The sequence below is a fragment of the Psammomys obesus genome, unplaced genomic scaffold, assembly GCF_907164565.1.
Source record: "Psammomys obesus unplaced genomic scaffold, mPsaObe1.curated_primary_1811, whole genome shotgun sequence".
NCBI classification, from domain to species: Eukaryota; Metazoa; Chordata; class Mammalia; order Rodentia; family Muridae; genus Psammomys; species Psammomys obesus.
Window position 1 is genome coordinate 7,081,580 of NW_026592732.1, and position 16,577 is coordinate 7,098,156.

Genomic DNA, 16,577 nt, shown 5'->3' on the forward strand with positions numbered 1-16,577 from the left:
CTATGATTCCAAGTCCGAGGGCTCTGGCACTCTCCTGGCCTGTGCAGGCTTATGCATGTGCATAGGACACATCCAGATAAGCAGGCACTTGTGGATATTCACAGTTAAAGGGAAACTGTTATTTGGAAGTAGAAGTTAACGCTAGGAACAGACAAGTGGAATGGAAAAGATTTTCCAGACATTCTTACAGAGAATAAAAGCAGAATTGTGACACAGACTAGAAAATTCTGTTGCTACAGCCTGACTAACACAACGAGACTGTAAAAAATGGATAGAAAACACTCATTGCTGCTACGATCAATATAGAAATCCAGCTAAAATTTCTGAAACATTTATTTTTAAGTCAGAAACTTTTTTTTCTGTTGTCATGGTCACACCTAACATTTTTAAAAGGGAAATTTGGCATAGTCCTCTCCGATACCTGTGTAATACATAGAGATCCACAAGAATATGGAGAATATCATCAATAGTATGTAAAATTACACACACACACACATATAAAACTATGTATAAAATGGTTATCAATACCTGTATTGATAATATCAGTTGCATTCACTAATGCTAGGATAGCTATTGCTACATGTAAAAGTATTTCATAACATTTATTTGTGTGTGAATGGGGGCAAGGCAGCATGCCGAGGCATGTGCATAGGTATCAGAGGACAACTTGCTGGAGTCAACTCTCGCCTTTTCCCTTGTGCACAGGTCTCAGGGATTAAAACGGACTCTTGCGCTTGGTAGCAAGTGCATCTCCTCACTGGCATTTCTTTCTGGTTCTTATGACTTTTAAATGAAGTAATACCATCACTACCATCTCTATGGAGCTTTAAATAGGCTTCGTATTTTCCTATTTATATTTCTTTCTTGTAGTTAGTAGAGGCAGCTGTTCGTGCATCTCCTGAGGAGGAAATCTTTCAGGACTTGAAGCAAATGCTTTATGTGGGTATACCTGTGCTGCTGGAAGGATTGCATCTAATCACTCACCTCTGGGTCATCATTCACTAATGGCTGATGACAGGCCCACGTGACAGGGCTTAACTGTTAAAATAAAACGTAACTTAAAAGAGTGAGTGAGGCATTAGATGCAGTGTGCTCATAGCCTACTATAGTTAATGCTTCATATGCTTTGAGTCATTGACAAAAATAGTTGCCACGCAATATAGTAAGAAATAAACATGATATATAGAGAAAAAAGACAGAGTATGCAAGAGAGAGTACTGTAAGCCATCTGATGTCTACACAGAGGCAACATGGCAGGGTTTTGTTTTACACTATTCAGATTAGATTTTCTCATCCTGACACAGCTAGAGTTCAATGGGAAGCAGAACCTCCACTGAGAAAATGTTTCCCTCAGATTCCTGTAGGAGAGTGTCTGGCCACCTTCTTGTTGGTAGAGGTGGGCCCAGCCCACTGTGCTGTCCCTGGGCAGATGTTCCTACCCTGTACCAAACCAGACCAGTGAGCTTCATCACTGGCAGGCATCTGTCACACTGGGGCACAGATATTCACAACTGCCAAAGAATACAAAAATGACTATTTGGGTCAATGTTAATAAAGGAAACGACTGAAGATTCAGATTTTTGAATAGTAGGATTAAGGATATGAAACTCCTCTACCAGATTTCCTTACTCTTTATTTACTGATTTTTACCCACTCATAACAACTTTTCCTTCAAGCATAGTTGCTGTACCAGTCATGGTGAAAGAACTGTTCTTAAAAAAACAAAACAAAACAAAACAGTTAAGCTATCCTTCAAAACTAAGCAGAGATTATATTTTAGTTCTTTGAAAAGGAGTCATGTGGTCAGGCATGGTGGAGCAGGTTGAATCCCAGGACTGGGAGGTGGAGACAGGAAGATTGAAAGTTCATGGTCATTATCAGCTATATATCTCAATTCAAGGCTACCCTGTCTCACAGAACAAATCAAACATAAAAAACATTTAGAGTTGCTTTGTGTATAGAAGATTCAAAGATAAAAACCTTTATTTTGTAACAAAATCTAATATTTTTACAACCATTGAACTCATTCAGGCTAATGTCATTTCTTCATTCAGATTAATATTAAAATAAATTCATAAAGTTATTATGGGAAAAGCCTCATAGACTAATGAAATAAGTTTAGGCTAAACTGTGGAGTTAGTGATTATTCAAATAATTTCATTAGACGTTTAAAACTAGTAAAATGTGGCTTATAGTCTAAGGTTAATTTTACTTTAGAGAAAAAGTTATGAAAAACGCAGAGAAGTAATTTTTGAGTTTTATATGAAAATGAAAGGTTAAATTAAAGGGCTTAAAATAAAGTCTACAAGTCATAAAATCTCTCAAAAGTTAAGGAGGTTATTTTAATCAACTGCTTCAAGGAAAACTAATGGAATATTTGGAATCTAAATCATCTAAATGCCCTGCAAAGCAATATGTTCAAATTTAGATATGAGCTATCAATTTACCAAGGATTGCATATAAAGATATATTCCGAAGCGAGACAGCACAGGGAGATTTTATTCTTGATTCATTTTCTGTTTGACTTGCTGGAATGAATTATTTCTAAAAAGAAAAACATTACCAAGTCTGGAGAGACCGCAATGATCTTTGGGTTTAGGATATTGAAAAGTGTACCATGTCACGTTATCCATTTCAAATTCTCATCAGGGTGGCAATAAGCTAACAGAGTGACAATGTTTGATATGCTGTGTTCTTATGTGTCACTGAAGAGAAATCACCCTTCTGTGTAAAGAAATTGCCATCATGATGAACATAGATTCCAGGAAGAAAATGTGTTTTGTCAAGAATAATCTTGATTACCACTAAGGTTCACTACCAACAAGAACAATACCAGGTTTGTGTTTATAACCCTCTCCCTGAACTTGAAAACAAGTTCACAAACATAATTTTTCGACCTCACTAATTCTTACTGCATCCCTGTGAGCTGGATATTTATTAATGAAGAACTAAAGTATTAAGATTAACTGGGTTAAGACATGTTTGTAGCTATTCCTTTGGGGAGAAATTAGTGTGAAAATTCCCAAGGGTAGAGAGTGAACATGTGTCTGTGTGGGGCAGGTTAGGGAGAGAACTATCTTTTGTGTGACAGCCTCTCAGAGCCGTTAGCTGGTACTCAGAATCCATATTCTGATCCTATCTCTGTATATGAATAAATCAGTAAATTAAATTAATTGCTTTATAACTTTCTTTACAGAATGGATTTGGCTTTATGTCAGGCTAATTAAATTTGCTGCTGATTCACGTAGGGTTGTTGCTGAGACTGCAATACAAGTTTGCATGTGTATCTCATATCTCATATCTCAAGTCACATTATATCACATCTTTAAGATACTCAAGTAAACATGCTAAAAAAACAGTATGGAACAATTATATAAACATGTTATTAGCAAGTGAATAGAAAGAAAACCTCAGAATAATTTTAATCTGTTTATACTTGCTTAATTTTAACTACATTAGATATAACTCCTTCTTTCCTTGATCCCCCGTCCTTTTTCTTTCATTGCTGGTAAAAAGGAATAACATTGTGTCCCCACCTACTTTTGTCTTCTGAAGCCAGAACCTAACAGAAGGACCTATCTTTGTCTGATCTCAAACTCACAAGGCACATTTAGCCTTCTGCATCCTAACTGTGGACAAGGCAGCAAGAAACAATACTATCATGACAAAAAGCTTTGCAAGCCCTGATGGTTTTTAAACATCCACAACTAAAATTCAAGACTTATTTACTTTGAATAAAGGGAAGAAATGCAGACTGTAATCATTCCATATTTAACTTTCTTCCTACAATCTGCTTTTGCTACCTTATGTAGTTGTAAAACTTAATCACAGTGCAGTAGCTAATAAAGTCAGAATATAAAGATTATTTAGATTATAGTGCAATTGTAGTCTTCAAGAAAGACTAAAAATCAAATTGGAAATATTATTTTTAAAATGTCATGTTATATCTTAAATGGCCAGTTTATTCCATAGAAAGGTGACAGAAGGCACATGTTTAGATTCTTGGGCTATTTTATTATTGTGAATACAAAAATCTATTAAGATTGCATGATTTGTCACAAATGATTCTATAAAATAAAAATAGTAGATTCAGGCTACAATTCTTGTTTCTTTTGAATTTCTAAGCACATTGTTCTGAAAACAACCAAATAAACATTTAAAAAAAAGGATTTTGATTTTTTAGGACTTTGCTCAATATTCTATCATCTGAATCTGTTTCTAATCCTTAATTGTTTCTTTTCTCTTCTCATTTTTACATGAGGGTGTCTGGATCTCACGTTAATTTTAGAAATGACACAAGAAAAATGCTAGGAAGCAGAATCAATTATGAACTTCATTCCTCGGAGTTTAAATGAACTTAAAAATCATTTTTGATAACTTATATAATGAATATAGCTATATGCATTAATTCAAGGATTCTTCATCCCCCTTTCAATTTTTTGCTGATTGTAATCCTAAAGAATTTAAAGTCAAATAGGATTACTTGGTATCAAATAATATTAAAATTTTCACTAGGTAGACTTTTTAATTTGGTGTAAGCTTTCCAGATCAATGAAGGAATTTCACAATTTTTAACGGATCTGTGCATTTGGTTGGTAGTGCATATGGTGCACTTTAAGCATATTTCTATTAGATTGTAAGTGAGACAGTGCCTCACTGCCAATGGGATACATTCTGTGTGGAAATACTGGGTAATCTTCTCATTGCACTAACCAAGATACCTACAGCTTTTTCAGGTGGTGTAATCTTACAAAAAAAACCAGTCATATATACAATGCCATTGGCCAAAATGTAGTGATGTTGGCAGCATGAGCTCTGTGTGAGTGTGTGTGTGTGTGTGTGTGTGTGTGTGTATGTGTGTGTGTGTGAGATAGAGTGTGTGTGTGTAGTCAAAATCAGTATAGAGTTAACTGTCACCATTTGAAGCATTACTGTTTCATAACATTCCTTTGGTTCCTAATATATGCAGAAATTCTGAAATGTGCTATTTTGTGCTTTGATAGCTTGTAGGAAATAGCAATTATAATGCACAGAAGAAGGAGCCAAGCAGGTGAAGGATGCCTTGTAAAACCATCTGGTTTCATGAACTAGATTTTAACACTCAGGAATACTGCACTGAGTTGACATGGGAGCTAGCAAGTAAGTGTTCCGGAGAACTTGAGGATACCTTCTAAAGAAACCCGTAGTTTTTCTGCTCTTAATTCAGACTATGGTTTAACACTATTTCACTCTTAAGCTTTATAACCGGTTTAAACTTTTGCTGATACACTATATGCAAAATAGTCTTAGTTTACTCACAGGCAAACTGAAGTGTGGCTTCTCGACTGAGAATACTTCCAAAACTGTTGGTGGCTAAACACTGGTAAAGCCCAGAATCCCTGACTTCACTTGGATTATTTATGATGAAGGTGCCGTCTATCAAACTGTAGCGATAGTCACTTTCCGTATCAATTTCTGTTCCATTCCGAAGCCACCTGAGAAAAACATCAGAAGGGAAACACATTAAATTACTTGAAACATTTGGTACTTCCTGCATGTTTACTACAGGTCTTACTATGTAGCCCTGGATGAGCCTGAACTCATACAGATTCCCTTGCCTCTGTCTTTCCTGAGAGACAGCTTGAATTGGGGGGAGGGGCCAACTTGGCGCAAGTCAGAAACCTAGTTTAGTGGAAATTCCTAAGAATCCATCAGGTTGACCCTAGCTAAGACCCCTAGTAATGGGCGACACAGAGCCTGAACTGGCCATCTTCTACAGCCAGACAAGACTTCCAGGGGAGTGTTTGAGCAACCCAGCCCCCAAACCTTCAACCTTCAATTTGTCCTGCCAGTATGACGTACTTCTGTAAAGGTTGCATAGAAATTGTGGAAGTGGGTGACCAATAACTGGTTCAGGTGGAGACCCTTGCCGCAAGAGGAAGCCCACCACTGACACGCCCTGGAGGATCAGAAACCAGTGGCCTGACAGCCCCGAGACTATGATAGAAACAAACAATACCGACAAAAAAGGTCTTAGTGAAGTGATGTCTATGATGTTTGGCTATACTCATAGGCTGGTGTCTAGACCAATTATAATCAGAGAGACTTTGTGCTGTAACTGATGGAAACAGATGCAGACTCAAAGCCCAATACTTGGTGGAGTTTGTGGAATTTTGCTGGAGAAGGAGGAAGGATTGTAGGAGTCGGAGGATTCAAGGACACCACAAGGCAACACGGAATCAACAAGGCTGGACGCAGAGGGGTTCACAGAGACTGCATCAACAATCAGGGAGCCTGCATGGGCGTGTAACCTAGATACTCTGTATATACACTACAGTGTGTAGCTTGGTGTTGTTGTGGGAGCCCTAACAGAGGGAGCAGGGGCTGTTTTCTGACACTTTCGCCTGCTTTTGAAACCCTAGTCCTCCTACTGGATTGCCTCTTCTAGCCTTATTTTGACCGGAGGTGTCTAATCTCATTGCAACTTGGTAGGCCATGTTTTGCTGCTATCCCTGGAAGGCCTGTCCTTTTCTGAAGGGAAACAGAGGAGGAGTGGATGAAGAAGGAGTAGAAGGGGGCGTGGAGAAGGTGGGGCAGAAGGGAGGAAGGGGGAACTGCAGTCAGGAAGTAATATATAAAAGATTAAATTAAAGAGAATATAGTAAAATATTTTGAAAAAAAAAAGTAAAATAAATGCATCATTAATTTTTACCTGTAAGTAGGAGTGGGATTGCCACGTACTTCACAATTCAGGGCTACCTTCTTTTCATCAGAATCGGTTGGAAAAATGACATCATCAGGTTCTTGTACAAATACTGGCCCGTAATCCACACTTTCTGCAAAGACCAAAAGATGTGCACTTTAAAATTATTTAGTGCGTAAGATCAATTCATCTCCTACTATATATATATATATATATATATATATATATATTTATTACAGTTTATTCACTTTGTAACCGGCTGAACCCCCTTTCCTCCTCCCCTCCCAATCCTACCTGCCCTCCCTCATTTCCTCCCATACCCCTTTCCAAGTCCACAGATAGGGGAGGTCCTCCTCCCCTTGCATCTGACCCTAGCTTATCCGATCTCATAAATTCATGACCCCCTTTTCATTCAGTACTCAAGTTTACAAGAGAAGACGTAGATACATGTCTTGTACAATAATATAATACTTTTAATTATCTAAATTTGTCTTTACCTGTGATACCCACAATGAGAATATCTCAAATACATATGCATACTTTATTTCTAATCTCACAAAGCCACCGAGAAAATAATAAAAAGACATTTCAAAATCGCCTAACGTTTGTCAAACTCTTAGACTGTTAAAAATAGCATACAATAAGAGTTTCAAATTCATATTGTGCCATGAGAGCTATAGGTGTAAAATCATTCATTTCCATGCCTTTTTTAAATTTATTTTTCTATTTTAAAAATATAGTTTTTATTTCCTCTTGGAAATTTGCAAACTATTAACAATGTGTTTTGTTCAAATGCGTCCCCTACTTCCTCCTCTCCAACTTCTCGCATATACCCTCCTCATTCCCCCAACTATTCTGTTTTTTTAATTCATTGAGGCCAAGGAGTGTCAGTGTGTGCATGGGTATAGGTCATGCACTCTTACTCAGAAACCTACCAGTGGCCGCCTCTCAGAAGAACCGAGGCTAACCTTGAATTCATTATATTCCCACTTAGCCTCCCCAGGCTGGGATTATAGGTATGTGCCAACAGGCACAGTTCATCCTTCCCTCATTCACTGGAGTGCTCTCGTGTAAGGCTCAAGTGTAAGGCAAAATAATGTAATGCAAATAGACACTTTTACAAGAATCAATACACATTTCCCAAAGTAGCCAGATACCTAAGTTAGATTCTGAAAGATTTATATGTTACAAATGTTTGTAAGTTAAGAATATGTAAACATAGGATATAAGATGAAGCAAGGGAGAAAAGGCATCAAGTTCTGGGTTTTTGTAATCTAGACCTTTATCTCCACTATCACGTCTCCCCTCCCTTTCTCCCTCCCTCCCCTCTTCATTTCTTCCCTTCTTCCTTTTCTCTCTCCCTTTTTCACTCCCTCCTCTCCTCCCCCTTTTGTGTTGTATGTCTAATTCTCTGATTTCAGCATTTCGATTACTTCCAACGGAAAATGAACACTCTGAAATTCACAGAGAAGACCACAGCCCTAGTCACACGGTGATTGTCTCTTATTAAGTTTTTAAAGATATAAGATTAAGTTCTGCAGACTGACAACATAGGATAAGAGAAAGAAAAGTGTGTAAGGCTTCATGGCACCAGAGGAGTGTACTTGATTTATTCTGAACAGTCACCACATGAGCTGAGGACTGAGCATAGTGTGAGAATGGATTCTTGTGAATCATTGTCGGTCATGAGAGCACCTGAGCCCTCGACATCCTCCCCATTGTGCCCTATGTCACTATGTGGTATAACCAACCCAAATAATAGACAAGAAAAAACAAACAAACAATGGAAAGAAAAGCAGCATAGACAAAATGTTAAGTTTTGAAATAATATAATTTCTCAATTTTGGCATTTTCTAATTTTAAGAACATTTTATCATTGTTATGGTTTTAACCTTTATTAATAAACTTCTAGATATCTACAGATATATATATATATATGTATATATAGTATAGTTGTAATACTATATATATGTATAATGCTATATAACAATATAATGAGCACTAGCTTATTATCTTTGAATTATTGGACTTGTGTTTCAAGGGTAAGACTTCCTTTAAAAGAGCTGCTTCAAATTAGATGTGATCTGCTTGTTGCTTCATTATTTACAATAGCTGGTAAATAGAATCAGCCTAGGTGACCATCCACAGATGAATGGGTAATTAAAGTGTGCCACAAATACACAATGGGTAAATAAAGTATGCCACAAACACCCAATGGGGTTTTATTTAGCCACAAAGAAAAATGAAATCATGAAATTTTCATAAAAATTAATGGAACTAAAAATAATTATGTTAAGTGGAATAAGCCTAACTCAGAAAGAGAAAAATGACTTCTTTTATGTATGACCTTAGACTCTTTCCCCCCCCCTCTCTCTCTCTCCGTCTCTTTCTCTCTGTCTCACAAACACATACAACAACATGCACATTAGTGTCGGCACACAGCATTAACTAAAAGCACACAGTGGTGGAGGAGGAGGGCACCTCCAGAAGAGCAGAGCAGCAAGGGAGTGCATGTGACACAAATATAGAAGGGAGGCTACCAGGGAAAGAAAGTGGACAGCGTAAGTAAGCAGGGTGACATTGGGGACAGCGACAGGTAAGGAAAGATACCAAAGTATATCTGAAACGTCATAATAAAACTCGCTAGTTTATGTCAGTTTAAAAAGACACTATCAATATTGTAAGCCTTAGTATAGATAACAATTTTTATTTATATTTCTTGTTATATGATTTATAAAGTCCCCTTACCCTATTTTTCTTTTTCTAAGTATCTTAATTTTCTCAAGTTTGAAGCACAAACATATCTTATATAGATTTATATACTATATAGTATAATATACTATATTATATAATGTATTTATATAACTGTTAGTGACTTTTGTTTTGTATTTTTCTGATTTTTCACAAATTATCCTAACGTTTCACTCCAGTGCTTGAAGACAGCTCAGAAGCCGGGTGCTTATCTAAAATACAAAATACTCCAAAATCTGAAATATATTTTCTCATTGACTTCTGACAGATTTAAAGTGTTACAAGAGGTTGCGTCAGTTCTGGGTGCCTTTCTTCGCACTGGCTCACACAGCATCCTCAGAAGTCAACACAGAGACTCTCAGTCCAAGCATGTTCACCAACCATAGCAAAGCCACCCATCCCTCCCTTATTTTAGGCACTGGGACAGTCGACCTCCTCAGAGAACTTTATAACATGAACAATGATTTTTCATTCCTTCATACATGAATTGCGATACCCTCTACATTTTTTACCAGTTTTTGGTGCAAAGGGTTTGTGACTTATAGAAAAACTGTGTATCAGGTTGGGGCTCAAACAGTCGGGGAGATCACAAGAGCTCTCAATATGGCTGAAATGTGGAAGCAGGAAGGGCAAATAGGAAGGGCAACTGTGGCTTATTTTGGATAGCTTTCCATCAGAACAAGAGGTGGTGTTTATGGAGGTGAATAGGAGCCAGGCCAGCGGATCACAGTCGCATAAACTGGAGATGCTTATGATAAGTCTGGGTATCACAGATCCGTGCTACAAAAAATGCATCCTTTCCCTTTCAATTATGTCTAAGCTTCAGAATCAGCCTCAGCCACCATGGGCTCAGTAAACTCAGGAGATGAGTTGGCTTTGAGAGTAACAGGCCGAACATATACCCAGCTCTTTTCCAAGTTAGTCCAGGACCATGTGCACTCCTTTCATTATTAATAAATATAATCCATGACTATTGCAACCTAATTATACAAAGGATAATTGAAATCCAATAGAAGGGCAAATAAAAGTGAGATAATATATCTGGAATATTAATTAAGTATGTAACATCCCAGGAGAAATTATAACAGATGACAAAAAGGAGATAATGAAGAATATGGTTTTAATTCATCATAAAATCCCCACGAATGAATGCAATAATGTAAGATATAAATTGATCTGGGTGTGTGATATTGTTGAACATCACAGTATTGGGAAATATGATTTTAAAGCATTCATTCTTTCAAAATTGATTACAAAATTAGTGAATTGTTTGTATAGTTTTACATCGGTATAGTCATCATACTTGAAAAATATCATGTATGTAAAAATACCAGTGATATTATCTTTTCTAACATTTATAAACAAAATTTACTCTAATGACAGTGTCTACTATGACAGTCTTAGGGAGCCCAGTGATTAACTCTCTTTAACATACTCAGGGCCACAGAGTGCTGGCCCTTTAATGACAGGGCCATTAAAGCACTGTCCTTTAGTCATGTTAGTCTTCAAACTACCCAAGCTTCTTTCACAAAATCTGAGGGGAGGGGCCAAGAAGCTACTCCTGGGGATGGCACTTTCTTCCATGGGACTTTCTTGGGCAGTTGGGACTTTTCTGGTGTCCAACCCTCTGAAGAACTGCCGTGGTGCTGTGTGTTTTGCTACAAAGGCTAAACTTTTCCCGTCTAGAATCTTTTAACTAGATCATACTGGATTTACTCTTTTCTCCCAGCTTTTGAAATCCAAACCATTTCTTCCCAAACTTCCCAGGTACCAACATCATTAGCACCAAAACTATTTAAGAAATTTAAGTACTTTGAGAGCCCCCAAACTAAAATTATTGGGGAAGCTTTCATTGTTGATGTCTTTTTCAGTGTTTCTTAGGGTCACGACCAGCTGTTACTGTGTCCCCCTGGATTCTAAACTGCCTTGTAGACTAAAATATTCCCTCTGATAATTGCTTTTTTATATTATTCTTTTGAGCTATTATGTTTGATGTCAAGCCCTAAACTTTTGCCTGCTGTTTACCTCTAATTTATAACCCAGGTTGGCTGCCATGCAGTCTAACAGCAGCATACCAGCAGTGTCATCTGAAGGAGTACCAGAATTTCCTCTCAGTACACTTATGGGAAATACCCAGAGTGAGAAATGCTACAGCTACATCCTTGACTGGATAAGACTGCAAAAGAGTACAAGAGAGACCAACTATCTTCTCATTATCCCCTCGGTTTCTGATTTCCTATACATGATTATATTTTTTTCTTTTTCTAAGTGTAACAATATGCTACTAACACTTATTATTATTATTATTATTTTATTTTATTTTATTTTATTTTTTTACTTCACCCCTACCATGAGGGAGCTTTTGTTATTGTTTACAGTCTGGATCCTCAGAGGTCGCTCAAGCAACTCTTGGTGAAAATGTATTCCACTGCCTTAATGGGTGATTCCTGTTGACTAGATATAAAAAAAATAAAATTTAGTTGCCTTAAGAAGTATGTCTATTAATAAATTCATTGGCGTTGTCCAGATGCTGTAGTAAGTATGGTTTATTATGCCCAGTTCTAACAAAGCAAGGCATGTTCCCTCTGTGCACTCTGCCCCAAACATACCCACTGCTGTGTCTGGATTGCTCTCCAATATCTAATCTACTTTGGATTGTGCTTTCCCAGTGTAGTTACTGCTGATCATATGACACAAGTTAGTGTGATGGCCTTCATGATCATTACAATGTAAAGAGTGTGCTTTCTGTGACTAGATGTGTCCCATTCTAAGGCCAAGCAAGACGGGCTTCCTGACTCTGAACTTAATAAAATGTTCTTTCCTCTTGTCATAATAGCTCAATCACAATTACTTCCAGCATAGCTGCTTAGAAACATTATGGACTTCAGCAGCCATGTCTAATGATTGGGCTGTTAAGCAGATTAGATAAATATTCAGAACAGAAGGAAGACAAAATGTCCTCCACACCATAGGTACCTGCTAAAATAAGACCCAAATTCCAATATAGGCCAGGAATGACACAGAGCAATTAAAGTCAGGAATAAGAACAATAAGTCACTCTAGATAGATCATATGTTAATATCCTACAAAAAGTTCAGAGAGCCTTAAAAACCACAAAAAATAGTTAAGCAGAGAAGTGGGTTTTGAAGGTTAGAGTAGAACATTGCACGCTTGGAAAACAGTTATATCTCATCTTTTGTAAATATTTGACATAAAAGACAGTAATTTTCACTTTTGAAAGATACATGGTAAATGTGTAAACATTCAAGAGGTAGAAAACTTAATCTGCTGAAGACAGTTCATTTACAAAGAATAGGTCAGTGGGCAACGGACTTCTTACCTATCAAAGGGGAAGTGCAAATAACCGAAGTGCTAAGAAAAAACTGTTATCCACTACAGTCTAAAGCAAAGCAAAGGTATTTCAAATACAATCACATTAAGACATTTTAAATGATCATATATTCATTATTTTTGGACAAGATCAACTAGGAGAAAAGGATTCCGAGGAAAGAGATTATGACATTACGGTTTCAGTGGGTAAAGACACCTCCCAGCAAGCCTGACAACCTACATTTGATCCTAGGAACTCGTATAGTGAAAGGAATAATCAGCTTCCAAGAGTTGTCATGTGATCCTACACACAAACACACACACACACACACACACACACACAAATAAATAATAACAATTTAAGAACTGAAATAGAGATCTGGAAGGATGATTCGGCAGTAAATAGCACTTGCTGTTCTTGCAGAGGACCTGGGTTCATTGACTAGCACCCATGGCTGAAGTTACAATCATTTGTAACTTTCAGCTCCAAGGAATCTGACACCCTCTGTAGATTTCTCCATGCTCGAGATACACATGTGGTGCATAGACACGCATGAAGGAAACATATATATATATATATGTATAATATATATAGAGAGTGATATAAGAAAACCTTTAAAAATAGCACTAAAGTGGGCAAAATATTAAAATTTAATAAAGCTAATATGTAGTCACAAAATTTCCTTTGTTTCAAACATTTCACAATTTTAATCGGATAAGATTTACCACATTTAGTGTTGATGATTAAATAAAATAGTAGGAAAAAATAATTTTATCTCTCCAACTTGCAGCATTTGCCTTTTTTTCTGTTTTGCAGCATCTGCTAAAGTAACAAATAGAACTAAAAAGTGGGTTTTTGCACAGAATATTAAGGAGAACAAAAAGAATGCATAATTAGGTTCTGAATAAACAACTCTTGGCTGACTGTAGGGATTGGCTGCCTAAAAAATGTACCCAGATGTAGGAACGATCACAAGATGACACAGAAAATTAAAATAGATAGAGTGGATGAAGCTTTTTCCAGGATGCAAGTGTGAGGATAGTCTGCAGAAGAGAATAGGGAAGTGTGGTCAGGAAAGGAGGACACCCACACAATGAAGAAAGGGAAAGGTCTATTTTCACACCGTCTCCATGGCTCCAGAAAGCAGGGGAGGTTTAACCTGGTCCACCTCAGACTCTATGGTTTTCATAAGGTGAAAGTGTGCATAGAGCCACCTGTGACCCTTCTCAAATGCCTGTTCCCCAGGATGGAGTTCTGGGAAATTTTTGGATGCTGCATCTCACTTATTCTTAATTGTCTTAACTGACAGACAGCCCTCAGGATCAGCTCACACCTTTCAGCATAAGGAGCAATACAACAACAAAAGACAGGAAAAGAGGAAGCTGGGTCTTTTGTAATGCAGTGATAGGAATTAGGTTCTGTCAGAGTTCCTTCAGCAGAAGCCAGTTCACAGCTATGGCTATAGGAGCAGCGGGGAGGTTAAGCACAAGGGAATCATTATGAGTCACTTTTGATGCCTTCTGCTGTCTACATTTCCTTCAGATTCTTTTGTGACACTGGGGATTGAACTCAGGTTTCAGAACATGGTCCCAGAATGGAATCATGTGAGTGCTTGTGAGAACATTCCAAGAACACAAGACAAAGGTCTTGTGATCTCATCTTTTTTTTTTTTTTTTTTTTTCAAAATATGGAATTGTTCTTGGAATGTGTTTCTGAGCTCCTGGGGTAGTAAGTAAGACTTAGTTTACTTCAGATTATTCATTTAAAATGTTCTATTGTTCTCTGTTTATATGCCTTGATTGAAAAACATGCTTTTGCCCTGTGGGGCTTGCTGTCACATGTGGCTTGTCCTTGTGACTGTAAATTTTACACATGTGATTCTTATTTACCCTCAGAGTGTAAACTGAGGCTGTGAATAATGTTGGCTGTTGTGTGAGTCTGCAGTACCCACAGAGCACATTGGATCCCTTAGAGCTGGAGTTAGAGGTAGCTGTGAGGTGCTATACATGGGTGCTAGGAAACAAACGCAGGTCCTCTGCAAGAGGTGCTTAACCATCTTTTTGGCCCAGAATATCTCATTTTAACCACTGTAAGGAGATGAAATCATACCACCTTTATAAACCACCATTATATTTTTAGGTTTATCTATTCTGTTTCCTAAAGATAAATTATTCATTTCAATACTTAGTTTTCCGAGGAGTAAAAAAAAGTATGGAAGTTTTCCAGTGTCTGTTATGATGGATATATCAAAATGAACATAGTCTAAATTTGCTTGTATTTGTTCATGAGCTTCAGCTGGATGTTTACTAGAGTGTTAATCTGTTTCTCCATATTTTTTTCAGCAAACTGGGATTTTAAATTTATAAAAAAAATATATATATGTGCCACATCCTTCTGGCTTGACTCTGGGCAGGATCAGGATGGCTTCCTTTTCAAGCTCTGTTACTTTTCTCATTTTTCACAGGAGCATGTCAACTTCAGGTTTGACTCTCCGGCAAAGCTAAAGGGAATTACCTGACAAAAGCCATATGTCACATTCTCGTCCAGGAGAAAGAATTCAAAGTCACATCCAGCTGAGATCTATCAAACACTCAGATGAGAAAACAGGAGTGAGGGGGAGCCCTGAGAATGTTCTCTTGGATATTCTAAAATGTGGATTAAACTACGTTGGAGGATTTATATTAGATTAAGTTGTATCTTGGACTAGAGGCTATTTTTTTTTTTATGCTTTACCCAGAGCATAATCCACAGGACACAGGCATGGGTGATAGCTAATAAAGTAGGAGCCTTTTGTAAATGAAGTGCTGCACCTTCTGTACTTTAACAGAGCTCCTAACCAGTGTGTGTATGTGATAGAGACTCAGGAGAGCAGATATACAAAATCACTTTGTTGTGAGTTGGGCCTCACCAGCCAATGTTGAGCGGGATGAAATTCATTAATGTTTTTATAGTAATATTTGAGTTATAGATGATTGTACAAAGTATAAACTAATAATGAGATGAATGCAGAAACGTGTGTTTATTGTCAAAAAGAGTAGAATATTCCATTTGAACTTTTGAGTATTGTTAAGTGACTGGCCAGAATTATGTTCCTTGGTGTGATGGCTATTCTTGATGGTCAATATGACTACATCTTCTTTTAACTGTAACTCAAGCTTCTGGTTACACCTGTGATGGAATGTTTCCTGAATGGATTATTTGGGGTGGGAAGACCCACTTTCAATCTGGACCAAACCTTTTGGTGGGTGCCAATAAAAAGGACATGAGAGAAGGACCTGCTTCACCAACTAGCCATCATTATTAATGGCAAGTCTCTTCCTTCACTGGCATTAGAACCTACTTCTTCATATGTGTGTATGTATATATAAATGTGTGTGTGTGTGTATATGTATATATATATATACACACATACACATATATATACATATATATGTTCTATAAATTATGTTTTTCTAGAAGCCCTGACTAACACACTAGGCCACTACTTAGTCCAAAATGGGACTGGCCTACAGCAGGTATAAAGATCTAATGCTGTGGAGAGCAGTGTTTACAAGAGACACTTCGAAAGTACCTGGATCTATCTTCGACCCTTGTGCATACTGATTTTATAACTTGCTTTTATTTCACTTCAGAATTCTGGATATATTTTAGTCCTATTTGAGAGGTACCAACTTGTAGGAGATTAAGACAAATATGCACAGCTTGTGTTTCGGAACACTCATCACCTTCTAAATAATCCCATAAAATAACAATGCCCTCAAAAATATCAATCCTGATGTCTATCTGTCTGATGTGATACTGTTGCCAGTGACG

At 37.3% G+C, this 16,577-nt stretch overlaps 1 protein-coding gene across 1 annotated transcript in view; it reads right to left on the reverse strand.

The window, feature by feature from the left end:
* Cntn5 (contactin 5) overlaps positions 1-16,577 on the reverse strand; it is a 1,192,645-nt gene that overhangs the window by 474,856 nt on the left and 701,212 nt on the right. Inside the window, exons 5-6 of the mRNA XM_055615494.1 lie at positions 6,692-6,815; positions 5,299-5,474 (exon numbers count right to left, since the gene is read on the reverse strand). Of these exons, the coding sequence (XP_055471469.1) occupies positions 5,299-5,474; positions 6,692-6,815 (300 nt within the window). The remainder of the gene's footprint in view (positions 1-5,298; positions 5,475-6,691; positions 6,816-16,577) is intronic.